Below are 27,945 nucleotides of genomic sequence, written 5' to 3' on the forward strand. Positions count from 1 at the left end.
ATGGAGAGTTCTCATAGCCTTCGGGAAGCAGGGGGTGCTCTGTCAAGAACTTTTCATAGTTAAAGAAAACGAGTATTGTTTCTCCTGCACTCATTTTTATTTCACTTACTAGAATTTAATCATCATTTTAGGGGTTCAAGTTCTAAATGCAGACTTCGAGCTGCAGACCTGGCTGGCTCCATCTGGGGATGACAGAGCCACACACAAGAGCAAGGAGGATGAATGGGGCTCAGTCTGGGCTTGAGCAAATACTGGTGGCCCTCCACTGCCACCCAACCCCCGCTGCCGCCGCCGCGCTGCCCCCACAGCCCTCCCCTCTACCCCCAACTGAAGGGACAGAGAAACTTTCTTCCCAAGGTGGCAACACAGGCTCCTCTTCCAAGTGAGTTCCAACAGAGTCACTCAAGCCTTGAAACCATAGGTTCCTTGATGGCACAGTACCCTTTCAGCAAAGGGCCTCCTGCCACACGGCGCAAAGAAAGCTGTGCAAAGTTGGGGGAAGGTGGCCTCGGTTTGGCTCCCATTACCACCACCTCCATCCCAATTCAGATCTGCCCCAATCCTAAAAATCTCCCCAGTTCACACTGGGCATCTGGGCGTGTGCCTGAGCACTGGAAGGGCAGGCGGTGGTGAGGCGTAGGATCTCAGAACACCCCTGCTCAGTTTCACAGGTAAGGTGAAAGAGTCTTCATGAAAATTTTTAGCAGCAGAAGCTGAGGAGCAAATGTGAAACACATGCCCCCATCAGACCACAGGCTGAACCGAGGGTGGCGCATCAGAGCTGAACAACAGGCATGCCTGCAGCCGGCAAGGACTGAACCCAGGGATTCACATATGCTAGGCGAATGCTCTCACCACTGAGCATATGCCCAGCCTGCAATTGAAACAAGCCAGGTGTGGTGGCAAGACTTTTAATCCCAGCACTTGGGAGGCAGAGGCAAATGGGCCTCTGTGAGTTCAATGCTAGCCTGGTTTACATAGCAAGGTCCTCATCTAGGCCTCAAAAAATAAATAACACGACAAAAGAGAGCCAGAAAGAAAGAAAAAGAAGAGGCAATAGGCATATAAGCCTGGTCTACTCTGGAATGTGTAGGTGACACTTAACTGTGCAACCAGGGCCAAGGTCTTTACTGATGGCACAGAACCTGGAACCAAAATACTCATTAGTCTGCTCTTCTCTTACCTTCTCTAGAGCTCAGACTGGCTTCAAACAGGCTCCACGACCTCTTTGCCTCAGCCTCCCAAGCAGCTGGGACTACAGGTGTGGACCGTTGTGCCTAGCTAAGAACACTTTTCTTAACGCTTGCTATTTGTGGTTTAGTTTTGTTGTTTCTATCCTAAACGTCACATGATGTGGGCTCTCCTTCATTACAGAACTCTTTACTCAATTTCCTTGGTACCATACACTCCCCACCCCCACACAGTTCTTATCACGTCAACTCCACTCACCACATCTCAGTCTGTAAGAAGGACAGAGAAGGAAAGACAGATGGGAAAGGGAGGGGTGAGACTGAAGACCGCAATGCAAGCATTTATAGCTAAAGGGGATCACTTGGTTTTTTCAGGATATTTCTTCTGTAAGGTACATTTTACAATTCAAATCATAAGAAAAGGAAGGGAGCCGGGCGTGGTGGCGCACACCTTTAATCCCAGCACTCAGGAAGGTGGAAGCAGGTGGATTGCTGAGTGTTCAAGGCCAGCCTAGTCTACAAAGCAAGTCCAGAACAGCCAAGGCTACACAGTCTCAAAAAACAAAAACAAAAGGAAGGAAGGAAGAAAAGAAAAACAGTAAATAAAAGCTTTGCATCATGACCAGAAAATCCCAAGCAAATCCCATGCCTTCACTGGGCAACTAAATGCCTGTTCTCTGCATCTTCCCTGAGGGCCCAAGTGTGGTGCACAGAGTAGAGGCTGAAAAGCACACAGACAGGACAAGGGGACTGATGCCCAAAAAGAGAGCACATGGAGGTGCAGGTAACTGAGAGACAAGGCACTGTCCCTCATAAGCAGACATGTAAGTGTGACTGTTGAACCACCTTCCTGGAGGCCCAGGGCGCAGCTGTGAGCCAGAAAGCTCACATGAGTTCAAATCCCTCTGGGATTAACCATGAAGTCCCAGTAGTATTTTAAGATGCAAGCTTAGAAATAAACAATGTGTAGCAAGCACAGCCAGAGGTAGGACAGGCACCGAAAGGCCAGAGGGTACAGAGGAGAAGGCTGGCATCATGTTTGCAGGGTGGACCTGATGGACCCACAGCAAAGTCCAGGGGCCTGAGAACTCAGTCCAAGGGCTCTCTGAGGGAAGATGGAGCCATGTGTTTTGGGGAAGCATGATCTGAGTGCACACACCAGGAACCACAGAGTGACTGGCCTGGGTTGGCACTGTAGACCGACTTCCTCCTTTAGTCATCAGAGGAGGACAAGGTGGAATGACAATAGAGATGCCACATAAACAGGGGCCAGCGTGCCCAATGCTGGGGCAATGACACAACGTGCAGGACTGCTGGTATCCTCAGTGGACCACAGCAGCAACACAAACACAAACACAGGGCAAGAGGAGTTGGCAAGGGTGAAGCAAACAAAAACATAGGCATGCTAATTCAGAGCAACAAAGGCACCTTAGGCAGTATGAAAAAGAAAACACCAGTAATACAGAGCACAGTAACCCAGGGAAGATGGAAAAGGTGCATGTACATGGAGGCAGGCCAGGAAGGGATCTGGATACACTATGGTTCATGTTCTTTAAAGTACAGCGAAGAACAAGATCTCAGTTTAAGCCCAGCAAGAAGAGGATGGGGTGGGGGGTGGTGGTGATGGGGTTGCAGCTAGCACAGTATCAGTTCTTAGTCTTCCTAGGCTAACCTTGGGCCAAGGCCAAACCCCAAAATAACCGTATGAAAGCAAGCCTTCTTACTTGTAAGCAGGACATGGCACCACAGCAAACGAGAGGGAAACCAAAAGCAGGAGAAAACCAACTGAGACATTCAGAGCAGACCAAAAAAAAAAAAAAAGTTCCCACCACCACATTTTTTCAGTACAAGACATCTTCTATTTCACAGAAACAAGGTAACTCCCCAAATCCATGCAGAGCCTCCACGTGGCAGCTAAACTAAAAAAAACCACTCCACGACACTCAGAAAGGAAACTGTTTTAGCAGTAAAGTTTCATTCTCAAGCTGCACCCCCATCAAACTTTAACCCCAACAGCTTGCTAAAATGAGAGAGGCGGAAAAAGAAAAACTGCAAAAAGACCGGGCGGAAGTGAAGCCAGAACTCTCCCAGTTCTACCCAGAAAACCTGTGGAAGAACTTGAAATCTGGGCCAAAGAAGAGACCCCTTTCTCAGGCCTTTAAAGATTACAGAGAAGTTGGATAAAAACAGGGCAAAAGAAAGCTGCCACAGGCCTCCTCAGTTTGGGAGCCAAGACCACTCATGAAAACAGCAAGAGAGATGGTGAACCCAGCTTCAGATACACTGCCGCACTGGCCAGAGCAGGACACGTGAGGAGTAAGTCTGCAGTGCGCAGTACTGCCATCTCTGGCCACCCTTTTCTCCTGCTCACCAGGCGCTCTATGCTGCTACGTGCATGGCTGCCCGCTGCCGGGAGCCATCCCACTCCTGGCAGGCCCCCGCCCTCTCACCTGGTACAGGAATCTTTGGCTGAAGTGCTGCATGGCCCCCTGCAGCTGATTCCGCTGGGACTGCCACTGCTCATAGTTGCGCACGTACTCAGCAGTTGGGCGCTGCCAGGTGGTCGTCCGGGTGTTGTGATCCACATAGTAGAACCTTCCTCGGGGGTCTGTGCGCTTTTCCCACCTGGAAACAAGGAGCTCATGTAACCATCTTTGCTGTCCGCCCCTCCCCCCCGAGCCCCATGCCACTAACTTCTAAAAATATTCTCAGGATGCCTTGCAAGGAGTTGAATTGCCTGGGCCACAAGTGGGCATGGGACGTATGCTGGAACAATCAAAGTGACTCTCAGGGTATTTGCTTAGAATTCTAGGGGAGAAAAGCAGTCTTGAGAAAGCAGAGACGCAGCATCCACTTGTTCCACTCTACAGTAAAGCCGGCCCATTAGCTGGCAGGGCAGGAAAACAGAAGATGAAGCTGGGTTATAGCATTGAGACATGAGATCTAGCTTCATTAGAAATCAGAGCACCTAAAATTTGCCATCACGTGAGCAGATAAACTCCCTATAATGATTAATTTGGGTTGGATATTGACTTCTTTTTTGAGACAGGGTCTTACTATGTAGTCTGTAACTCACTCTAGATCATGCTGGCCTTGAACTCAGATACCTACCTGCCTGTGGCTCCTGAGTGCTGGGATTAAAGGTGCACACCAATTTTTGTGATTTATTTTTCTAAAAGGGTAGGTGGCCTCTCCCACACCCTTCCTCTAGAGCAGGAGTTGTATGTCCACAATATTCTGCCCTCCTCTGCTGTCCCATCCCTCTTCCCCATAGGACTTGCAATGGACTCTGCTTGGGTCCATAGGTGCCGTGTGCTGCCCCATCCTTTCTTCTGGGTTGGCTTGCTCTCATTTGATGTAGTAACTCACACGGTACTTTCTGAGCATGTCTGATTGCCTTTTTTCCATTTTCCACACTGGAATGTCAAAGCTGCAGGAAGCCACTTTCCATCCTTAGTGGGATGGCCCACTCTACAGCTGCTGAGGCATTCTTGACTCCCAAGCATTTCTGTGGACCCTATTTTCTCCCTCTGGAAGCTTCCAGCCTTTACTTGGCACCCTGAAGTTCCATCAGCTGTGGCTTGGGTGGGTCACTCTTTAGTTTCCAGGCTGAGCACTGGGTCTGCATTTGCATTTTGGCAATTCTTTTCTTTTTGGACTTTTTGAGGGAGGGTCTCCCTGGGTAGCTCTGGCTGCCCTGGGATTCACTATGTAGATCAAGATTCCCCTGCTTCTGCCTCTTGAGTGCTGGGGTTAAAGGTTACACCACGATGGCCAGCTTTTTTTTTCCTTGAAAAAGAATTTTAAATTACATTTGTGTGTGTGTGTGTGTGTGTGTGTGTGTGTGTGTGTGTGTATGCATGCACAAGCACCAGACTGAACATGTATACATATGGTAGTCAGGGGACAGGTTTCAGGAAGGTGTGGGTTCCAGGGACTGAACTAAGGTGCTACGTTTAGTAGCAAGCACTTTCACCTATCTTACCAGTGCCCAGGCTTGGGAGTTTCTATTTTTACTACAATAGTCCCTTCCTATTCTCTGTTTGTTTTCTCTTGCTAGGACTCAGACTTGGGTACCAGGTCCCCTAAACTCATCTTATAATATACATGTCTCTAAACATTCCAATGAGTTTTGGGTTCTTTTTGTCTTTTGGGTGTTTCTGACATGGTCTCGGGTAGCTCAGGCTGGCTTCCAACTCATTATTTAGCTGAGGATGGCCTTGAATGCTGATCCTCCTGCCTCTGCTTCCCAGGACTGAGATTTAGGGGCTGAAATAATTTATTCATATCTGCTTAAGATCACTTGTTGCTTTCACACAGGACTCGAGTTCAAGTCCAGCACCCACATGGCAACTCACCATTGTCTACACCTCAGGTCTTGAGGATCTGACACCCTCTTCTGACCTCCCTGGGCACCGGGTATGTAGGTGCACACACATACACACAGGCAAAGCAGCGGTACACATAAAATAAAAACGTGCTAACAAAGAGAACCACAATCACAAGTGTACACCACTACACTCGGCTGTGATGTTCTTATTTATATTGCTACATACATTAGTTTTTAAAACTCTTTCTTACTGCATGGTTTATTTCATAATCTCCTGTTCTTATGCCCAGGCTATATTTTAATTTTTTTCTCCAAGCCCTTGAGGATATTAATTAAAGTTTAGAAGCTGGCATGGTGGTTCATGCCTGTAATCCCAGTACTCAGGAAGCAGAGATGGGAGATTCACTGTGAACTCAAGGCCAATGCTGATAACTATATCAACAATACTTTGGTGTTCCTTTTTGTCCTTGAGGGGTGGGGTGCTCCCTATGTGGTTAATACTGAGTCCTCCACACCCCACTGCTGCTCTTGGGTTGTGCAGCCACATCTGGAATGAGCCAGGAGCTGGGTGCTCAGGGAGTTGCAGGTTGCACTTGTCCTCACTGAGGAAGTGGCTCAGCTGGGTCAGAGGTCCTCAGGGTCACAGTCCGCAGTTCTCCTGTGGGCTGGCAAATTTCCCCAGCAAAAAACCTCTCCAGCCTTCATCCTAAGGGGTGGTTTCTTCAGTCCGTCTATATATGCAGTTATGGCTTGTGCCCCAAGACTGGTTCAGGTCTCTGAAAAGCTTTTCAGGGCCAGTACCAGTCACATGGCTGTGTCGGTATGTGTTTGCATGTATGTATATGTCAGGAGGTATGTGTTCAAACATGCGTGTGTGGCAGCAGAATGGGAGTGAGGTACTGCTCTGGTACAGAGCCCTTGAGGTGGTCTCCAGGTCCTCCTCTCATGCCAGGCCCTTTCTTAGGGTCTCTGCAGCTCTGTGCCGCAACCTCAGGCTCTTTCCGCTCTACCACTTAGCTGTCGGGAAAGACACTTTGGTCAGTATCTCCTGTGTGCTCTGTCTAGCTGTCTCCCTCTTCCTCTACTCCCTCCGAACTTTAACTCTCGTTTCAGTTGTTGTCTTGGAGGCTTACTGTCTCAGTCAGCTAACCTAGGCCTAGCCCTGGAAGCTTCTAGCCTCTACAATCTAACCTAGGCCTAGAATGTTTGCAGCCTCTGAGACTTACTGCTTAATAAGCTCACCCTTTCTTGTTCTTACTGAGCTCTGCGCTGGCTGGTTCAACTCAGCTGTTCTGCCTTAAACTCCGCTCCCGGCTGACTTATTCAACCTGGCCTCTCTCTCTCAGCCCCTACAATGCTCTGCTTGGCCTCAAACTAACTCCAGCAACCTTCTCTAATCTTCTGGCTTCTTCTACGCCCAACCTCTTTCTGCACTGCCCCTTAAGTAGCTTCCCTTTCCTCTCTCTTCTTGTAAGAGCGGGACATATACTATTCTGTCTTCTCTGATTTGTCACTTTCTTTTTCTGCCACTCAATTAAACATCACTTTCAAACATGGGTGCCTCCTCCTCCTCCTTTTTTTTTTTTTTTTTCTGAGACAGGGTCTCTCTGTGTAGCCTTGGCTGCCCTGGACTCACTTTGTAGACCAGTCTGGCCTTGAACTCACAGAGATCCGCCTGCCTCTGCTTCCCAAGTTCTGGGAATACAGGCGTGTGCCACTGTGCCCAGCATATTTAGGTGCTTCCTTCTACAACTTAGCTTCTATCTTCAGTGTTTGGGATTAAAGACATGTATCACCAGGCTTGGACGGAAAAAAACATTTTTTTTAAACCTGACTCTTTGTCTAAACCAGGTTGGCCTTGAACTCAGATCTGTTTGCCTCTGTCTCCTGGATTAAAGGCATGTTTGTATTCCTGCCAGATCACACAGACCTAGAAGGTCTCTGGCTGTGATCTCTTGCCAGGGCAGCCGTGTTCTGAATTGAAGTTCCTCTATAATTCTATGAACGTCTGACCTCCTGGCCTCTACCTCCCATGCTGGGTTACAGGCACGAGCTACCATACATGACTGTCTCTTATGTTTGATCATTTGGGCTTTTATTAAAATAAATGTATTATTGATTTAGCAGATTTTCAGGAAGAATGGAATAAATACACAATTCACATGTTTACCTAGAAATCCTCCACTATGGTGAATATCAGACTTTTTTTTTCAAGACGTGTGTGTGTGTGTGTGTGTGTGTGTGTGTGTGTGTGTGTACACAAGTGTGTGCACTTTAGTTCATGCACAAGGCACATACCTATGAGTGTTTCTGGAGGCCAGAAGAGGGCTCTGGATGTCCTGGAGCTGGAGTTAGAGATAGCTGTGAGCCACCTGAACTAAGAGCAACAAGCACTCTCAGCTGAGCCATCTCTCTAGTTCCAGAATGTCAAATTTCTTTTTTTAGTAATTTATTTATTATTATGTTATGTACATTGGTGTTTTGAGTGCATGTATGTCTGTGTGAGGGTGTCAGATTCCCTGGAACTGGAGTTACAGACAGTTGTGAGCCACCATGTGGCGTTGGGAGTTGAACCCAGGCCCTCTGGAAGAGCACTTAGTGCTCTTAAGTGCTGAGCCATCTCTCCAGCCAAGAATGTTAAGCTTCTAAGCTGGATAGTTCAACCATTTATTTCCCATAAAATCTTGTACAGAGTTTTAATCTTTAAGAACAGAGTAGTGTTTGAGGGCCCAGGCAGCCTGCTCTCTTTGGCTCCATGGAGCACTATATTAAGAACAAAGGCTTCCCTGGCCCACCTGGAGTGTCTGGTTTTACTCAAACCCTCCACCTCACGTACCATTCCCTGCACACCCACACGCACACTGGCACCTCCACTGATGCCACCCTCCTGCTGCCTATAACCCTAGACCTTCTACAGTGTCTGTACGGCTCATTTAACGCTGACGTTCTACAGCAAACCTCTGCCTGGCTCTGCTCTGAGCACCGCTAAAGACCGACCAAAGAGCACACGATGCATCATCGTTGGCTGCCAGGTCTGACACTTTGTGTTCCAGAAGAAAAGGACTGGGCTGCATATATGTTGCCATGGATTTGTTATAATAGGGTGAACATGATAAAGTGAGTCCTTTGACGTTGATATGTTTGTGATCATATCTCACACTACCCTAGGCAGAGAATTCTCTTTGACTATGTCAATGTTTATGCTCTTTCTGGGTTTCCTACTATACAAGGAAATAAGAGCCCCTCACTTAAAATTCTATGTTGGGTACCAAGACGGGCATCTTCCAGGAGAACATTAAAACTGTCCTGAAGAGCTAGGGTGTGGCTAGGTTGGCAAAGGGCTTGCCTAGCATACAAGAGGGTGCTGTGTCCCATTCCTAACAGTGCATAAACCAGGTGAGATGGTACACACTGGTAATCTCAGCATTTGGAAATAGAAACAGGAAGATCAGCAGTTGGAGGTCAGCCTTGGCTGTATAGCAAGCTTATGTCACCCTGGGCTACATGAGAGTCTGACTCAAAAAAAAAAAAAAATCCAGTAACAACGACGCCATCCTAGAAAGAAAAAAGCTTGACTGGTGTCCCATCTTCATACCTAGTGAACAGTCAGCCCCTCGCCATCCTTAGAAACCCATCTTTACCTCAGCTCCACTCAAATGTGTCAGTGTCTACACATCCGCTTGGAGTGAAGACGCAAGCCTGCTATCTCAGCACTTGGGAGGCAGAAGCTGGTGGATCTCTTGAGTTTGACAATGTCTATACGTCCTATTGACCAGAGGGTTCGGAGGCAGCAACAGAACACTTTATAGCATTCCTGATCTAAAGTTCAAATGTGTGAGTCAAACTGTTAACTCAATGCTTGACGTGTGACACAATTAGAGAAATCCAAACACTGACTGGGTGTTGGACGACATGGAGCAATACTGCTAACTGCCAGGGCAAAGCTCTCTTTCCCCAAAACTGGCAGTGCTGGTGACACTGCCCTGAACAGAAGGACTCTGAGGTAAACAGAAGGACTGTTACCAGGTAAGCAAGCCTAAAGTTTTCCATTTGCTAGAAAGGCAGATCTTTTATGGAATTTCTGTTCATCAGGAACCTCCTTAAGCTTCTCCCACCATCAACTACAAGCACACCTAGTTCTGGATGATAGGGACAGTCTGTCACTCAGACCCCCACCTGCTGGCTCTCATATAGCACTGGCTTGTATTTCCACCATTTCCCTCTTCTCTCTGCTTCCTGCCATCTCTAGATGGCCTTGGCACTTTGATCCCAAATCAATCTTTCTTTTTGTTCACAGTGGTCTAGTTCTGCAGTTCTGATACACCATCGCTTATACTAACAACATGACAGCTTTACTGTAGTGACTTTTTGTTTTCTCAAGACTAGATCTCATTACGTAGCCCTGACTGTCCTGAAACTCACTATGTAGACAGGTTGACTTCACAGGGATCCACTTTCTTCTGCCTCCCACGTGTTGGGAATAGAGGCTGGTTAGTGGCATATTCTAGAAGTGTGTACTGAAATATGAATAAATGATCATGTAAAGGATCTGCCTCCAAATAACCTAAACCAAGACAAGCAAGAAAGGTGGATAAAGGTGTCAGATCACAGACTGGAAATGTTTATAAAGCAAGTGTTTAAAACTTTCTGGGGGCCATACAGTCTGTGTTGTAGTCACTTGATTGTGTCACTGAAGAATGACTGCAGCCATTAAAAACAAAATGAATGCAGCCCCCGGGAGACTGAGGCAAAGAATCACTGTAGGTTCAAGGACAGCTTGGGCTACTTAGTGAGGCAAAGTGACTTCCAGAACAGCCTGGGCTTCAGAGTGAGAAGCCTGTCTCAAAAAACAAAAACAAACAAACAAAAAACCAAAACAACCCCCCCAAAACAAAACAAAAAACCCAAACCACCTGGGCCAAATACAGCAGCAAATGCCTTTAATCCTAGCACTCTGGATTCCAGCCTGCTACACACAAGCTTGGGCCAGCCAGGGCTACACAGAGAGAACCTGTCTCAAAAACAATACAAAACACAACAGACCAACCACAACAAGCCTTCCCATAATCTTAGAGTGGCTCAGAGGTACAGCATGGCCCTACCATGCTGACCACACCCAAGGCTCTGGGTGTGATTCCTGTAACACTGAGAGGAAAGAGAAAAGGAAAGAGAGAAAACAGAGTAGTTAGGAAATGAATGGCCATGTTCCAAGAAAGTTTTATTTATAAAAATGGGTGGAGGGCTGGATTTCATCCACTTGCTGTTAGACGGTACCGAGCCCTGGTACAGATAAAACAAAACTGGCTGTGGGTATGAAGGCTCAGTAGACTATTCTCTCTATGTATACCTGAAAATGTCCACCATAGTATAACATTTTCCATCATTTCCAGAATCAAATGTGGAAACTGGCTGGGCAGTGGTGGCGCACTCCTTTAATTCCAGCTCTCTTGAGGCAGAGACAGGCGGATCACTGTGAGTTTGAGGCTAGCCTGGTCTACAAAGTGAGTCCAGGACAGCCAAGGCTAACACAGAGAAACCCTGTCTTAAAAAACCAAAAAGTAGAAATTGAAGGGGAAAAACACTAAGAATCCAATATTTAACATTAGCAGCCTTCACTTCATTTCAAGTCGAAGGAGAAAGAGTGAGCACTAAAGGTGACAAATGAGGAGCACCACTCCCAGGCAAGCAAGGAAGGAAGAGGAAAACTGGACGCTCTGCTGGAAACTGGAGCAGCGGCAGCGGCACATCTATGGAGATCTGTGGAGCCAGGCGGTGAGGTGGGATTTGCCTGGCACTTACCTGACAGCTGAACTCAACACAGCACAGGGGCTCTTCCCAGAGCCCCCACAGCCACCACCGTTTCCCTGGGTAAACTGGGGGAACAACGTCATTCATGGCTGCCTCTTCCTCCCAAGTGCTGGGATTAAAGGCGTGTGCCACCAACACCCAGCCCTTGGGCGAGTCTTTCTTGAGAGCAGAATGCATTCCCTTTTTTAAGTTCTCAAGACCAGAAGACACATGTGGAAGGAACTTTCCATCCCTGGCAGACAGGAAGTCAAACCCCTTTTCTTTTTGGACTTGGACATTCTTCCCCCACTCGGAAGTCTCTCTCAGCCTTTGGTTTTGGAGAACTCTACTGTGCTCGAGCACAGTGGATTAGGAGCACCCACTTTGCGGGGCAAGCTGTACAGGGAAATGTAGCAACTCTCTTTTTTTTTGTACATGCATATATATGTTGCATTTGTGTACAAGTTCTTATGTATGATTGTGTACATGCGCATGAAGGTCAGAGGTTGACACTGGCATCTTCCCCTATTGCTCTCTGTGGCTTTTTAAACTGCTGTTGAGATGTGAACTCAGATCTTTACATGGCAGTACTTAACCAATGGGTCCATCTCCCCAGCAGTTAGTCCTGTTTCTCTGTCTGTCTTTAAAGATTTGTATTTATGTTATATGTATGTGTGTGGGTATGTGCACATGTGTGGCTGCCCCAGAGGCTAAAAGAGGGAATCAGATCCCCTAGAGCTGGAGTTACAGGTGCTTAGGGGCCACCTGGCATGAGTGCTGGGATCTGAACCCAGGTCCTCTGGAAGAGCAGTCAGTGCTCTTAATCTCTGAGCACTTTCCCAGCTTCCAGCTCTCTTTCTTAATCACCCTGTACCCTATCTAACTCCAGAAACCCTCAAAACATTACAGTATCCCCCAAGAATGAGGGCTGAATAAGGTGACTGGGGAGGAAAAGTCATCAAGAGACTCAGAGTAACTGTCTGCTGCCTCTGAAGTCAGAAACTGACGTGCCAGTTCTCACAGGAGTGTCTCCTCAGAGAAAGCTAAGGCCTAGGAGGCGTCCTCGGCCCTCTGCTCCCTAGGACTGCAGCGACCTGTCAACACCCAGTAAGAAAGCCTTGCCCATGAGTTGGGGACAATGATGTGCACGTGGAGGAAAGGACAGGTGGGAGCCGGGGCGACTGGAAGGGAGGGAAAGCCAGCAAAGAGAAGACAGGGTACGATCAAGGCAGCGCGCACGGTGGCATGGCAGAGATGCCCGCTCATTCTAGAGTCTCAGGTCTTACCCTGGAGGAAGAGGCCGCTCCCAGGTGGTGGTCTTGGTATTGTGGTCAACATAATAGACGCGCCCGTTGGGTAGCTCTCTCTGTTCCCATCTGGAAAACAAAGCCAAGGGGAGGTGTGACCCTTCAGCTGAAAGGTACCGTCCTAGTTAGGAGTTAAGTCTTTAACCGTGGCTGGGCTCAGAAGAAAAACACCACAGATGACATTCAAGGTCAGCCCAGTATCACATCAACTCAGTGCTATTGCTGGAACCCTCTTGGCAAACTACAGCAGAGACCACTGGAAATTCCCCTAAGCACCATAAGCCTGGGTTCCATGAGTTTTTTCCTTCTTTTCTTTATTTAAAAAGGTTTGTTTGTTTATGTATTATGTATACAGTGCTCTGCCTGCATGGACACCTACAGGCCAGAAGAGGGCACCAGATCTCATTATAGATGGTTGTGAGCCACCACGTGGTTGCTGGGAATTGAACTCAGGACCTCTGGAAGAGCAGCCAGTGCTTTTAACCTCTAAGCCATCTCTCTAGCCTTTCCCTTCTTTTCTTAAAGACGTATCTTTAATTATGTGTGTGTGCATGTGTGTTTGTGTGAGGGTACATGTATGTGAGTGTAAGTGTCCAGGAAAGCTAGGGCTGTAGGCAGTGGTAAGCCATCCAACCTGGGACGGTCCTAAGGTCCCCTGGAAGAGCAGCATGTGCTCCTCACCACTGACAGCCATCTCTCCAGCTGCTGCATGGATTTTTCAAACCAGCGCTTCTTTAGTTTCAAAGATCCCTTGAGAATATGATAAAGGGGGGCTGGAGAGATGGCTCGGAGGTTAAGAGTGCCACCTACTCTTCCAGAGGTCTTGAGTTCAATTCCCAGCAACCACATGGCGGTTCATAACCATCAATAATGAGATCTGCTGCCCTCTTCTGTAAAGCAATCATATGCAATAAATAAAGTAAATAAATCTTTTTTTAAAAAAAAGGAATACGATAAAGAGGGCTGGAGAGATGGCTCAGCAATTAAGAACACTGGCTAGTCTTCCAAAGGACCCAGGATCAATTCCCAGTACCCACATGGTAGCTCACAACTGTCTGTAATTCTGTACCAGGGACCTGATACCCTCACACAGTCATACATGCAGGCAGAACACATTATACATAAAATAAAAATAAATTAATTTTTAAAAATACAATGGTATTTGAGAATGTTTTCTGTCTAAAATGAACTTCTTACAAATATTTGCATCTAATCTTTGGGTTTCATGGTTTCTGCAAAAGTTTAGTCATGGACTCACTTCTGCCTTTTAAGCTGCCATAATCTGCTAACATTAAAAAAGAAAAGTGAAGCCGGGTGTGGTGGCGCACGCCTTTAATCCCAGCACTCGGGAGGCAGAGGCAGGCGGATCGCTGTGAGTTCGAGGCCAGCCTGGACTACAATGCGAGTCCAGGACAGTCAAGACTACACAGAGAAACCCTGTCTCGAAAAACCAAAAAATAAAAAAGAAAAATAAAGAAAAAAGAAAAAAGAAAAGTGGCGGGGGAGGGGGAGGGACAGGGGTAAGCCTGTATCATACAGCTGAAGGGTTGGCTCAGTAGTTAAAAGCACTGGCTGCTCTTCCAGAGGACCCATGTTTGATTACCAGCACCCTCTCACATGCTTACAAATGTCTTTAACTCCAGTCCCAGGATATCTGACACCTACTTCTGGCTTCTGAGGACTCATGTGTGGGGTGCACAGACTTACACTCAAGAAATAAATAAATAAATAAATAAATAAATAAAATAAATAAAATAAATAAAAAACAAAAAACAAGCTCAAAGACAAAAATCTCAAAAAATTATGACACTAGCCCTGTTTTCCTAGCACTGTGCATATTTATGATGAAATCTTATTTATTTATCTATCTATTTATTTTGAGACAGGATTTCACTATATAGCCAGCAATGACATTTATTTCTAAACTGTAGGATACATTAGCAAAGACTCTTTGGAATGGATTTACATGAACCCAGGAACAGATCGCTGTAGAAGGAATCGCTTGTGTACTATATGGACATAATACCTGTCAATTAAAAATACCTATGAAAGCGAGGCAGTGGTGGCGCACGCCTTTAATCCCAGCACTCGGGAGGCAGAGGCAGGTGGATCACTGTGAGTTCAAGGCCAGCCTGGTCTACAAAGTGAGTCTAGGACAGCCAAGGCTACACAGAGAAGCCCTGTCTCAAAAAAAAATAAAATAAAAATAAAAATAAAAATAAAAAATACCTATGACTTATTACTGAAGCAGAAAATAGGTGGGCCACCTGGCAGGTAGAAGGGACTCTGGGATAGAGCCAGGCATGAGAGATTCTAGCTGTCAAGATATGAGGAGAACAGACGCATGGTACTGATGTGACAGGATGTAAATTAGAATAAATGGATTATTTTAAGTTATGAGATAGTCAGAGAAGAGCCTATTTATGTGACCTAAGTATTTGTAAAATAATAATTGAATCTCATGAGTCATTATTCCGGGAGCTAAGAGGCAGGAAGACAAACCACTTACAACAGAGTGTACTGTTGTCTGACAGCTGAGGTCCAGTCTGTGTAAGCTAGTATAAGACTGGGATGCTGAAAAGCCAAGGGTGGTGGTGCTCGCCATTAATCCCACTTGGGAGGCAGAGGCAGGCGGATCACTGAGTTCAAGGCCAGCCTGGTCTACAAATCGAGTCCAGAACAGCCAAGGCTACACTGAGAAACCCTATCTCGAAAAAACAAAACAAATAAAAAAAGACTGGATGCTAAGGTGGCTCCTTTGTGCTAATGAAAGAAAGACAGGGCAATGGCTGACTCAAATCCAACCAACTCAAGCAGCACAAATACCGCCAAGGACTACCATCCCAACCCTCCTGGTACCCACACTGTCTGGCAAAGACCATACTTATCCAGAATATAGTAACCTATACAAAGGACACAGTTTTGACCCCAGGCTATTTCACGAAGGATATAACAGTCCCACCAGTTACCCTGATTTCATTTCCTTCTACTTTGGGATACTGCCTGGTCTTTCAGGAGGAAGTTGACTATAGTCTGTGCTTGTGTGTGTGTGTGTGTGTGTGTGTGTGTGTGTGTGTGTGTGTGTGTGTGTGTGTGTGTATAAAACTGTTGTGTGTAGCTAGTCTTAGCTACTTTGTGGGTTCTTATTTTTCCCAACTTCTATCCTCCCAATTTCACCCCCTATCATTAGATAGGAGAGAAAGAAGGCTGTAAGGGAGAGAGATCCCTGAATCTAATTTCTTTCCTTTTCTTTCTTCTTTGACCATGACTACTAACAAACCACAGCCAAACCCCCTGAACAACCAACAGCCACCACCCCCACCTATGGGGCGTTAGCATTTATACACCCTCTGAAGTCTCCAGAATTCCAAACATCACACGCTTGCAGAAAGTATCCGCAGCTGGCAAAACCACACCTCTGCTAGAGTATGAGGCAAATCATAGTCAGCTGTTCCAAACCAGCCCCATATCACCATACCTGGGATTAAAACAAACACGTGTTCTTATAATATTTCTGGGTTTTGTTTTGTTTTTGTTTTTGGTGTTCTGCCTGCATATATGCCTACAGGTCAGAAGAAATCACCAGATCTCATTATAGATGGTTGTGAGCCACCAAGTGGTTGCTGGGAATTGAACTTAGGACCTTTGGAAGAGCAGCCAGTGCTTTTAACCTCTGAGCCACCTCTCCAGCCCTATTTCTGTACTTTTTAAAGAAACCAAAATTCCAGAATTATCACTACAGTTGTGTGCCTGTATGAGTGTACAATGAGTGTGCAGATGTATGTGTGTCACAGCATGCATGTGAGGGTCAGAACATAACTCTATGGAGCTGGTTCTCTCCTTCCACCCTTACATGGGATCTGGGCATTGAACTCAAGTCATCAGGTTTGTGAAGCCAGTGCTGCAAGGCTGAGCCATCTCACTGACTCTGTCTGCAATGCTTGTTTGAAAATAGGAATTTGTAGGGCTGGAGAGATGGCTCAGCGATTAAGAGCACTGTCTGCTCTTCCAGAGGTCCTGAGTTCAATTCCTAGCAACCACATGGTGGCTTACAACCATCTATACTGAGATCTGATGTCCTCTTTCTGCATGTAGGTGTACGTGCATATAGAGCACTCATATACATAAAATAAATTTAAAAATTAAAAAACAAAAGAAAACAGAATGCTTTTCAAAGTGACTAGTACTTGAGAGAATAAAGTGAGCAAAATGCCAAGATTTGTGCTTCATAAGTTTACCTGTAAGAAACACTGAACAAAAAAGAAAAAAGAAAAGAAAAGAAACACTAAACAGAAACTTTCCCTGCACAAACTTACTCACATAGAAATAGTCAAAACGCACAGGAATCCACCCCACAGAGATGGGAGGAGTAGGTACTCAGGGTTATCCTTTTCTGGAAAACTAAGACTGAGTATAGCCTTGGTAGTCGGGCAAATGTCTAGCGTGTGTAAGGCCCTAGGACCCATTTTTAGCACTGTAAAAACATAAAGGGGCAGGGGGGTGGCAAACGAGAAAAAAAGAAAAAAATCATAAGAACAGGTCAAGACCTATTGACAGTGGTCTCCTCATTTTCCAAAACTGTCCATGATAATTTGGTGGGCTGTCCACATCCTGTTTTTTGAAACGGTTTTGCTATGCAGCCTACACTGGCTTTAAAGCCCCCATCCTCCCCCCTTAGCCCCCTGAGCACTGGGATTTAGAGTGATGCATTACCAAATCCATCTGGAATACCTTTCTTTAAAAGAGAAAATACCTGCTGTAGCAATTGGAGACTTAACAAACAAACAAAACCCCAAACATATTTTTCTTTTATTCTTAAAAACACTTTCAGTGGTGCACGCCTTTAATCTCAGCACTTGGGAGGCTGAGGCAGGTGGATCGCTGTGAGTTTGAGGCCAGCCTGGTCTACAAAGTGAGTCCAGGACAGGCAAGACTACACAGAGAGATCCTGTCTTGAAAAAACAAAACAAAAAAACAAAACAACAACAACAAACCCTTTCAGTATATGACTCATCTCATATACAGTTTCCATTTTAACTTTCATTCAAGTTTCATTTGAACAAAGGAAATGGCTTTATTATGCCTTGCCTAATATTCTAATTTGATGATAGGAGAATGCTTCAACTTCCGAGCAATGCATGGGCTTTAATCCACGCGGCAGTATTGAACTGTCAAGATGCAAACTGTGCTAACCCCTTCCCTGCAGCCACAGCTCTGGTGGCTTTTGTAGCACGCAGGCCTAGGCGGGCTCTGCCCTTCCATCTTTGATCACAGCTGATCCTCAGAATGACAGCTGCTCTTTCAGGGACTGCTATTGTCCAGCCGTGCTCTGTGTCCTTATGAACCCTCTCAACTGACTCTGACCGGAAAACGGTTAGCGGAGGAACAAGACCTTCCTTCCACTGCCTTGTTACTATCTACGGTTTTCCTTTTAAAATTGGCCTCCTGCTCAGATTAAATGACTGTGTGGGTCTTCCCGACCCCGACCTGCCTTGCCTCCCTTTCTTTGAGAACTCTCACTCTTCCTTTACCTGCACAGCTATTCATGAGTCACACAGATCCCGTCCCTCATTCACTCCGCACAGTGGGTCACTTCTGTCACCAGTCAAACAAGCCTCCGGCTTCTGCCGGCCCACATAGATTAAGCCTCCCGACTATCTTGGCTTGGTCTCCTCATGCCAAGAAAATGATACTGGCTTTGACTTTTTGTCAGCATATCCCTGCCAGGGGTTAAGTTTCTGTCCCTTCTAAGCATCCTCCTCACACTGAGATGAAAGGCCTTTTCAATCCACTGCCGTGGGTCTCGCTCAGCGCTGCATCCGGGTCGAGTAGGTTCCATCTACCCGACTGAATAGCTTTCTTTGATGTTCTCAGAAACAGTGTTCAAAGCAGCGTCACTACCCAACACATTGCTCCCTGGCCCTCCGTGAGTGACACCTGGCTGAACACAGGCAACACCAGGCCTTGTTTCTGAAAAGACTTAAGGAGCAGTTTCCAATTTCATTCAATCTTAAGGTAAGTTTTCTTTTACCACAACAACCTTCACTCCTTTATTCTGGTGTCTGCCTCCTGCCCTCTACCCCAGTCTCCCCAGGATCACCACACCAAAGAGCTTGGAGCCCGACAAACAGACCCTCAACCTCATTGTTAGGATGGTGTCCATTAACTCTCTGCCCTGTTGTCTAAAAGGTCACCTTCAGCTTGGCGTGCTGCACACGTGGGTCCCAGCACTGGGAGGAAAAGACTTCAAGACAGCCTGAGTCAGCGGACTCCATCAACGCCTCTTGGTTAGTACAGTGCTTGCTCAGCGTGCATAATGTCCTAGGCTTTGGACAGAATCTCAGTTTCACCAGAAATAGGATAAATCTAGGAATGTGGTGATACTGGCAAGGAGTTCAGGTGAGTACCAGGGTTCTTCCTCAATGACCTTTATAACATTACACAAGTAACTGCCCACAATGCAGCCTTAGAAGAGTCTTGACTATTTGAACTCACTGATGTGCTTATTTTATCAACCAGGTACTGGGAAGGTGAAGGACGGGGCACTGGGCAGAGGAAAAGAGTTGATGGATATGATCAAAGCATATTCTGTGACTAATATAGAATTTTCAAAGAATAAATTAAAGTGCAATTAACAAAAAGTAAACAAAACCGTAAGGCTGACACGGTGACATGTACACATTTGTAATTTCTGTACTCCGGAGGCCAAAGCAGGAAGATCCTGAGTGCAAAGCCAACCCAGACTACCTAGTGCAGTGCTCCTTAGCCTTCTAAGGCTGCAACCCTCTAATACAGTTCCTCAGGTGTGTGGTGACCCCTGACCAAAAAAGGATTTTTGTAGTTACTTTATAACTGTAATTTTGTTATTTTTATGACGTGTAATGTAAAAGTAAGATAGAATCCTGTCTCCTACATCCTGAGTTCAAAGCTAGCCTGAGATACAGGAAACCTTTTTTTTTTTTAATCAAATCAAAACAAAACAAGCAAAGCCATGGCACACAGAACCTTGGGCATCATAAAGAAAGGGTTTCTTATTTATTTATTTAGTTAGTTATTCGAGACAGGGTTTCTTTGTGTAGGCCTGGCTATCCTGGACTCACTTTGTAGACCAGGCTGGCCTCACGGCGATCCACCTGCCTCTGTCTCCCAAGTGCTGGGATTAGAGGTGTGCGCCACCACGCCTGGCAAGAAAGGATTTCTTGCTACCACTTAAACTGAAATGAAACATTGGAAGAATATATTAGAAGTATTTTTGTTGTCCCAAAGTTGCCTATGTAGAATTTCAACTTGCTACTACTTAAACACAAAAACAAACAGAAAAGACATAAGATTCATGTTTTTGTTGGGCCTAGTAGGGCACAACTGAAGGAGGAAGCTGAGGCCGGAGGATCAAAAATTCAAGGCCAGCCTAACCTATATAAGAAGACCCAGTCTCAAAAACAGAGACAGAGAGAGGAGGGAAGGAGGCAGGCAGACGGACTCAGGGTTTCCCATTTATGCCCCTACAACATTATGCCTCTGCACCAAGTCTTACCAACTCTTTCTGGAAGCTGTGGGCACTTTCAGGAGGAAACAAAAGATTTTCTTCCTCTGTAGGAATGTTTTCAAAGTCAGAAATCTGAATACACTGCACTTTAACCCCTTAATACATGTTCCTGGGCAACCTAGTACCTTCATACATGTTCTTGGGCAACCTAGTACTTTCATACATGTTCTTGGGCAACCTAGTACTTTCATACATGTTCTTGGGCAACCTAGCAACTTCATACATGTTCCTGGGCAATCTAACCCCTTCATACAGGTTCTGGCTTCAATGTGTCTTTTCTCAACAGAGTAGGGACTGTGTTCAGCTCCTTGCTTCTCCCAGGACCTTTCCTGAATTCTGAACTACACTCCAGTCTAAGCACACTAACTTCCTTTTAATAACTACCAACAGCACTTTATGTCCCCTAAGCTCAGGATGTCAGAGTAGCAGCTACTGAGTTTCCTGAATTAAGTCTGTTTTCTTTTCCTCTTCAACCATCCCATGTTCTCTGCCTTGGGGAAATCCCCAAACGGAGTCTGGCAATATTCAAATATAAGCTTTTAACAGGAAATCAAGACAAGTATCAGAAATAGTCTCTATCTCACACACACACACACACACACACACACACACACTTTTATATGAAAGGTTAGCAACATACAATGTTAAAAATACTAGTTGAAGGCAAAAATGAGTATTTTCTTTCTAAAGGCAATTTGGCAACTTGATCAATAACCCTTTCTATACAAATCCCCTATAAACTAACAACGTCTTCTAGCACATAGCCAATAGAAACAATTACGTGTCAGAGATGTAGCTATAAGATCATCTTTTATGGCTCATCACAGCAGTGGCAGAAACCCCCAGTGGTCCCAGATGGTGCAATGAGAAATGCTAGTTCTATAACAGGGTTATTCCAGCCTCAAAACAAACTGGAAATGAGTACTAAGTGATTCAATGTTTGCAACATACCGGATGGAAAAGCTAGTTAATAAATAACATGTTTGAGATAATTAAAACTGATTTTAAATAGCAGAGGTTGAAGAGATTGGTATGGGTGTCAGCTACTGCGCTTGATTTTGTTCCTGGGACCCAAACGGCAGAAGGAAGGAACCAACTCCTCGGAGTAGTCCTCGCATCTCCACACGCACATGCACACAAAAATATAATAAAAATTGAACGACATAAATATAATTAAATCTAAATTGCTATTGTATGATTAACATGCTAAGAAAAAGACAGCTAAACATTGGCACGCCATCTTTTATAAGTTATATGATGATTTTTTAAAAAGATAAACTATGAAACAGCATGTGTATCAATAATAGGGCTGGAGAGATGGCTCGATGGTTGAGAACATGTCCTGCTCTTCCTGAAGATCCAAGTTTGGTTCCCAGCATCCCTGCCAGTGGCTCACAACCACTCCAGCTCCAGGAAATCCAAAGTTTCTGGCTCCTTCAGGCACCTCACTCAGGAGCACACATACACACATAATTTAAAATTTAAAATAAAATCAACAAACTGAAGTATCTGTATGTGTAAGAACATTACAACATCAGAACAAGCAGGGACACTGAACGATCACACACATGTCCAAACACATGCTTGTATCACTTGCATGCATATCACTTTTAATTTTTAAAAAGTTGTCTTAATTGTATTTATATGAATGTTCTGCATATATGTATGTATGTGCATCACACGCATGGCTGGCACCACGAAGATCAGAAGAGGGCAACAAAGTCCCTGGCCCTGGAATTAGCAATGGTGTGGCTCATCATGGGTTGCTGGGAACTGAACCTAGGTCCTCAGAAGAGCAACACGTGCTCTAACCTCCCGAGCCATCTCTCTAGCTCCATTGTTTTTAAAGGCATTATAAACAAAGTAAAAAACACAAGCTATGGTCTGGGGCAAAGTATTGGAGATATAATATATAATTGGATTACCATTAAAAAAAAAAAAGCCAGGCAGTGGTGCGCACCTAGCACTAGGGAGGCAGAGGTATAGGAATCTGTGAGTTCGAGGCCAGCCTGGTCTATAGAGTGAGTTCTAGGACAGCCAGGGCTACACAGAGAAACCCTGTCTTAAAACACCAAAACCAAAACAACAACAACAGCAACAGAAACCCCATGAAGTCACATCTGTAATCCCAGTACTCAGGAGGAGAAGGAGTTCAAGTCACACTCCTAGGCTACAGAACAAGTTCAAGCTCAGCTTAAGCTACGTGAGATCATGTCACAAACAAACAAATCTTACAGATTAAAGAGAAAAGATTAAAGATTAAAGAGATGGAGCAACGGCTTAGCAGTTAAGAGCACTTGCTGCTTTTGTAGAGGGCCTGGGTTCAGATCCCTAGTACGCACACGGTAGTTCACAACTGTCCATAACTCCAGAGTGAGTTCTAACTACTGCCCTTTCCTGACCTCCATGGCAACAGACACATATGTAGCACACATACATACATATAGGCAAAAGATTCACACACAAAATTAAAATAAATCTTTTTTAAAAAAATATTTATTTTTTATTATGCATACAGTGCTGAAAAGGGCATCAGATCACATTATAGATGGTCGTGAGCCACCATGTTGTTGCTGGTAATTGAACTCATGACCTCTAGAAGAGCAACCAGTGCTCTTAACCACTGAGCCATCTCTCCAGCATCAAAATAAATCTTTTTTAAAAACAGAGAAACACAAATAGCCAAATAGAAAAGTAAAATAAAAATTACACCAACAAGGCAATTATTTTTAAAGAAGCAAAATATTAAAAAGTTTCAACGATGATCAAAGAAATTAAAATTCAAACCACAAAAAGATGCCAATCAAGCCCCTCAGATTGGCCCAAATGAAAAGGAGACGACAATGTGAGTTTTAGCAGAGCTGCATATGGGCACCCAAACAGGAGTGGCTCCACAGGGACAAAGTGGCTCCACAGGGATCCAAGGAAGCAATGTAGGAGGGGTTTCCCATTAAGCTGATGGTCTATGGGGCAGCAACTCCACTTCCAGAAGGAGATTTGTGTTTCTTGTTTTTTCAGTTTGTCTGTTTTTATAGGTGAGATGGAATTTCACTCCAGTTTGTCCCTGACCTTGTGTGTACACCAAGCTAGCTTCCCATTTCCCATCCTCTTGGCTGTGCTTCCTGAACGCTGGAGTTACAGATATGCACTACCATGCCTGGCAAAACACTCTTAATTGGGCATTGCTTTCCCTCCTTTTCTTAAGGCAGTGCTGGGGAGCAAACCCAGAGCTTTATGTATGTCAGGCAAGTGCTTTACCACTGCACCGCATGCCCAGCCAATCCTAGGACAGTTCTTACAGAAGTAAGTATACAAAAAGGCGTGCACAGAAGGCCTCGCTGTAGGTTGCACCTTTAGAGAACAAGAGATTGTATAAGTTTGTACTATTCATGCAACAGAAAACCACATGGTTGTTTATGTGGGTGTGACCACATTCCAGGCATCCCTGTACACAGCACTGTATCAGAGAAGGGCACATAAGACTTTCAAACGTATTTAAGGCCTCAAGGGGGTGGGGTGTTAGCATTATTTATTTATTCATTTGCATGTTGGGGAACTTCATGGCACTTGTGTGGAAGTCAAAGGACAACTTGTGGGAGTTTGAGCTCTCCTTCCATCCTTCAGGTCAGAGGGAGCAAACTCAGGTGGCCAGGCTTGGTGTTGGGCACCTTTACCAACTAAGGCAACCCACCGGCCTCCTATTTTTTATCTGCACGCCTCTAATAGCTTAAGAAGTACAGCCCATACTGCTACACTCCTCAAGCCTGGTAGGTGTGTGTTTATCCTGTGGTGATGGCAGTCACCCCAGGTGAATTGTTTAAGGTGTTCTCCTTTGCAGTGTGAAGCAAAAGTAGCTAACTCATACTGCAGTAAAGAATGAACAAAAATGATCTCTGGGCTACTCTTAGAAATCCCCAACTCAGCGCGAAAGCTCATACCATCTGGACTACTATTAATGGTCTGGGAAATGACACAAAGTGTACTAAAGTGTCAGTGCTCAAGTCTAGCAAGGCCTTCGATACTGATGCTGCTGTGTCCTGGCTGTATCCCACCCCCCTCCCACCCGCCAATCAAGGATCTTGTTTGATTTTGCTTTGTTATTGTTTTGTGGGTTTTGCTTTTTAGATTTTTGAAACAGAGTCTTTGACACTGTAGCACAGGCTGGCCTCAAACTCAAAAATCCCCCCCTCCCCCTGCCGCTCAGCTTCTCTAAATGCTGGGACTGTGAGGCACCATACTGAGCTCCATGGTCTTTTGTAAGATCCAAACGTGCATTAGAACAGAAGGACGAGTAGGCCTGCAGTCACTCCTCCACTCTCACTGGCCACTCACTCCATCTGCCTCTGCCCCAGAAGATGCGCACAGTGACAAAACGGGCACAACACTCCTTCTTCTTGAGCAGCTCTCAAGAAAGTAGAGAAAAATGGACTGCTGATGATGTCATCACACGGTAGCCACAGGAAGAACAGACCACAGCTACAGCTCAGTGAGCCCTGGTCACCACAGAGCCTTTTGGAAGGAAGATAGAACAAGCACTACTTGAGTTACTTAAGCATGGAATAATCTTTTTGTTTTTCTTTGGGGTTTTTCTTCGTTTTTGTTTTTGGTTTTTCGAGACAGGGTCTCTCTATGTAGCCTTGGCTGTCCTGGACTCACTTTGTAGACCAGGCTGGCCTCGAACTCACAGGGATCCGCCTGCCTCTGCCTCCTGAGTGCTGGGATTAAAGGTGTGCGCCACCATGTCCAGCTATGAAGTAATCTTTTTAAGGTCAAGAATAAAACCATATTCCACAATAACACATGCTTGGGAAAAGGCACAGTCTCCCAACATAATCCTTTAATCCTAAACTATGTAAAATGTGGTCCATGATCCAAACTGTTAACAGTCCTGTCCCCGGAAACAGAGAGGTTTCTTAGCTTTTAGAAACTTCTGTCTTTGACACTGCCCCAGCATCTAGATATGTAAGTGATCTCTTGAACAGAAGGTAAAACAAAAGTGAACATCTAGAAATAAATTAACATCAACCCCCAAAAGGCATGTTCTCCATTTATAGAGCACTTTGGTTAAAGCCAAAATCAAGTTTGGAGTGACAGTCAATGGCTCAGGCTGGTTTGTAACTAGTAGAGATGCTCCGGATTCTCCCATCTTTTTGAGTGTCTCCCAAGGCTGTCTCAGGGTCCCCAAGTCTACCTAGAGAATCCTTTGGGTCTCCAGCACAGAGCATGGGGACAGGGCACATGGCAAATGTGAAAGGATTAGAAAACACTCCATTAATTCTACTCTGAGGCAGGAAACAGGGCAGCCGACAACTCTGGGAGAAGAGGGATGGTGCGAAATGGCAGAGCTGAGGTAAGCCGGCGGTCCAAACACAACGTCCTCTCTTATGTAAGAAACCACAGCCGTGTGCGAGCTGCCAGGGTAAAATAATGCGCCTCTGTGTGAAAGACTCAGGGAGCTGAGAGACTGGGGCGTGAAGGGGGTTGTGAAAGCCATGTACACATGGTCTGTTCATGAGTAGCTAGTCTCCAAAATGGGCTCTGACACTGAGAAAAACCAGACACAGGACCAACTGACCAAAGCGGCCACTTTCCACCCCCTGCCTGGACCACTACCTCACGTGTGTCCAACACCCGTCCTTTCTATAGACACTTACAACCTGGAAACTCCACACCCTTCCAGTAGCTTCTTTGGGACTAATTAAGCTAAAAGCTTGGGCGGGGGACTGACGGGACCGACTTCCAGACAGGGAGAGCGAAATGGAAGGAAGAATGTTGTATTTGGCCATAAGCAGCTGGGCTTCAGAAGCTCTCAGCCTGGAAGCACACAGATGTGTGTGACCAGCCTTTCCTGCTGTAAATTTCAGAAGACCAATGTGGCAACTCCAGTGAATCTTTCCTATCGCTCAGCAGAGGAGATGGAGGGTCTGAGAAGGTAAAGTTGGAAACAGAGTCACCCCAAGGCCCACACAAGCCATCTAGCTTGGCTCAGAAATGCTTTAGTCAAGGAGCAGCATCCAGTAATGAGGAGCCTTTGTGGATGCCGATGAGTGCTCTGATCTGTGACAGACACACTGAACAGAAGCCCAGCAACCCAGAGAACAAAGGAAAATATAATATCCTGTCATAAATACTCTTTCTTTAAAGAGTGAGAGAAGCAGAGAACAATCATCCAGGTGAAAAAAGAAAGAAAGGGAATGGGGGAGGTGAGAGGCGGCATTTAGACGTGCTCACTCCACGTAGGTCCTGGGCCTACTTTGTGCCAAGCTCCTGGTCACCTACAGCCCACAATGACAGGGGCCTGAACAAGCAATGGAGCCTGGGAAAAGATATGGCTGTACATGTGGACATCTAACCTTGTCCACCAGGGATCAATCAGGGAGGGTCAGTCCCTTCCTGAGGACTGTCATTAGCCTGAAACCTAAGGAATTAAGGGTCAAGACGCCGAGGAAGCTTTGAGAGAGAACCATCATGAGGGGGATCCTCAGTCTGGAGAGGGTAGTCAAACGAAAGGAATTTATTACAACTAGTGCTTACAGGGCGGGACAGTGGCTTCCACGCAGGGCTGAGGGCTAGTGGAGCCCCAATTGTCAGAGATTTTCAGCCGACTTGAGGATTTGGAAATTTATCCCTAAAGACAATAGGAGGCCACTGTGCATTCCAGGTAGGAAAAGTCATGCTCGAAGTTTTACTTTAAAATGTTAGAGGTTAAGGCTGGGTGGTGATGGCACACGCCTTTAATCCCAACATTTGGGAGGGCAGAGGCAGGTGGATCGCTGTGAATTCTAGGCTAGCTTGGTCTACAAAGTGAGTTCAGGACAGTCAGGCTACACAGAGAGACTCTGTCTCAGGGAAGAAAAAAAAAAGGTGAGTGGGGAAAAAAAAAAAGAAAAGAAAAGAAAGAAAGATGGATGATCTGGTGGTCGCCCAGGCCATTGGTAGACCATTTTCAGGACGGGTTAGGATGGATCAGAGGACAGTTCAGTTTTAGATTAAGATACAGAATGAGAGTTGGCATCAGTTCTCAAGGAAGCCAATGTACTGGATCAGGTAGCCAGAGAGAGAGAACTTAGAGGGACAGAGCAGAGTTCATAAACTACTCTGAGCACAGACCATTTCTCATTTAGCTCTACATTTGCAAAGCTGCGCCCTAGACTGGCTAGTTTTTAAACAGTAATAAATATCCTACCCTAACGGGAAAATGCAGGCCAGAGAGATGGCTCAGTAGGTAAAGGCACTTGTCATCAAGCATGAAAATCTGAGTTCAAGTCCCAGAACCCACACAGACGAGAACAAACTCCCTAAAAGCTGTCCTCTGATTTCTGTGTGTCTGTATACACACACCTATAAAACCCTTTCAAAACCATGTAGTTAAACACTTTTAAATTAAAAAAAAAAAAAAAGAAAGAAAGTAAAGGCAATGAATGGCCTCTAACCTAGACACTGGCAGAACAGTTTAAATGCTTCATTTATAAATCCTCATAAAAGATAGTTATTCTGTAATTTCCCCTAGTGTCCTCCCAAATAGCACACTGGGATAGCATTGGGAGGGTCACCGTTGAATCCGTGTCCTTTCTGGGATCCAAGACCAAAGAGCCAACCAAAAAGCCTGCTGTCGCCACTACTGTGAGTTCAGCAGTGCTGGTGGCTGGCTCCAGTAAGAAGTGGCAAGCTCTCTGCCCTGACATGGCCCACCCCACACCGAGGTCCTAAGTACCCCTGGAAAATGCAGACTCTCACATTCTTCTCTGGAATAACCTACACATAAAATTGGGCAGCAGGACCCTC

At 45.6% G+C, this 27,945-nt stretch overlaps 1 protein-coding gene across 3 annotated transcripts in view; it reads right to left on the reverse strand.

Moving 5' to 3' along the window:
- WWP2 (WW domain containing E3 ubiquitin protein ligase 2) overlaps positions 1-27,945 on the reverse strand; it is a 123,216-nt gene that overhangs the window by 13,298 nt on the left and 81,973 nt on the right. For all 3 annotated transcript variants that reach the window (XM_084756953.1, XM_084756951.1, XM_084756952.1), the window contains 2 exons: positions 12,594-12,683; positions 3,641-3,815 (listed from right to left, as the gene is read on the reverse strand). In XM_084756953.1, coding sequence (XP_084613079.1) covers positions 3,641-3,815; positions 12,594-12,683 — 265 coding nt within the window. The remainder of the gene's footprint in view (positions 1-3,640; positions 3,816-12,593; positions 12,684-27,945) is intronic.

This window comes from Acomys minous (assembly GCF_964271855.1).
Source record: "Acomys minous genome assembly, chromosome: 14".
NCBI classification, from domain to species: Eukaryota; Metazoa; Chordata; class Mammalia; order Rodentia; family Muridae; genus Acomys; species Acomys minous.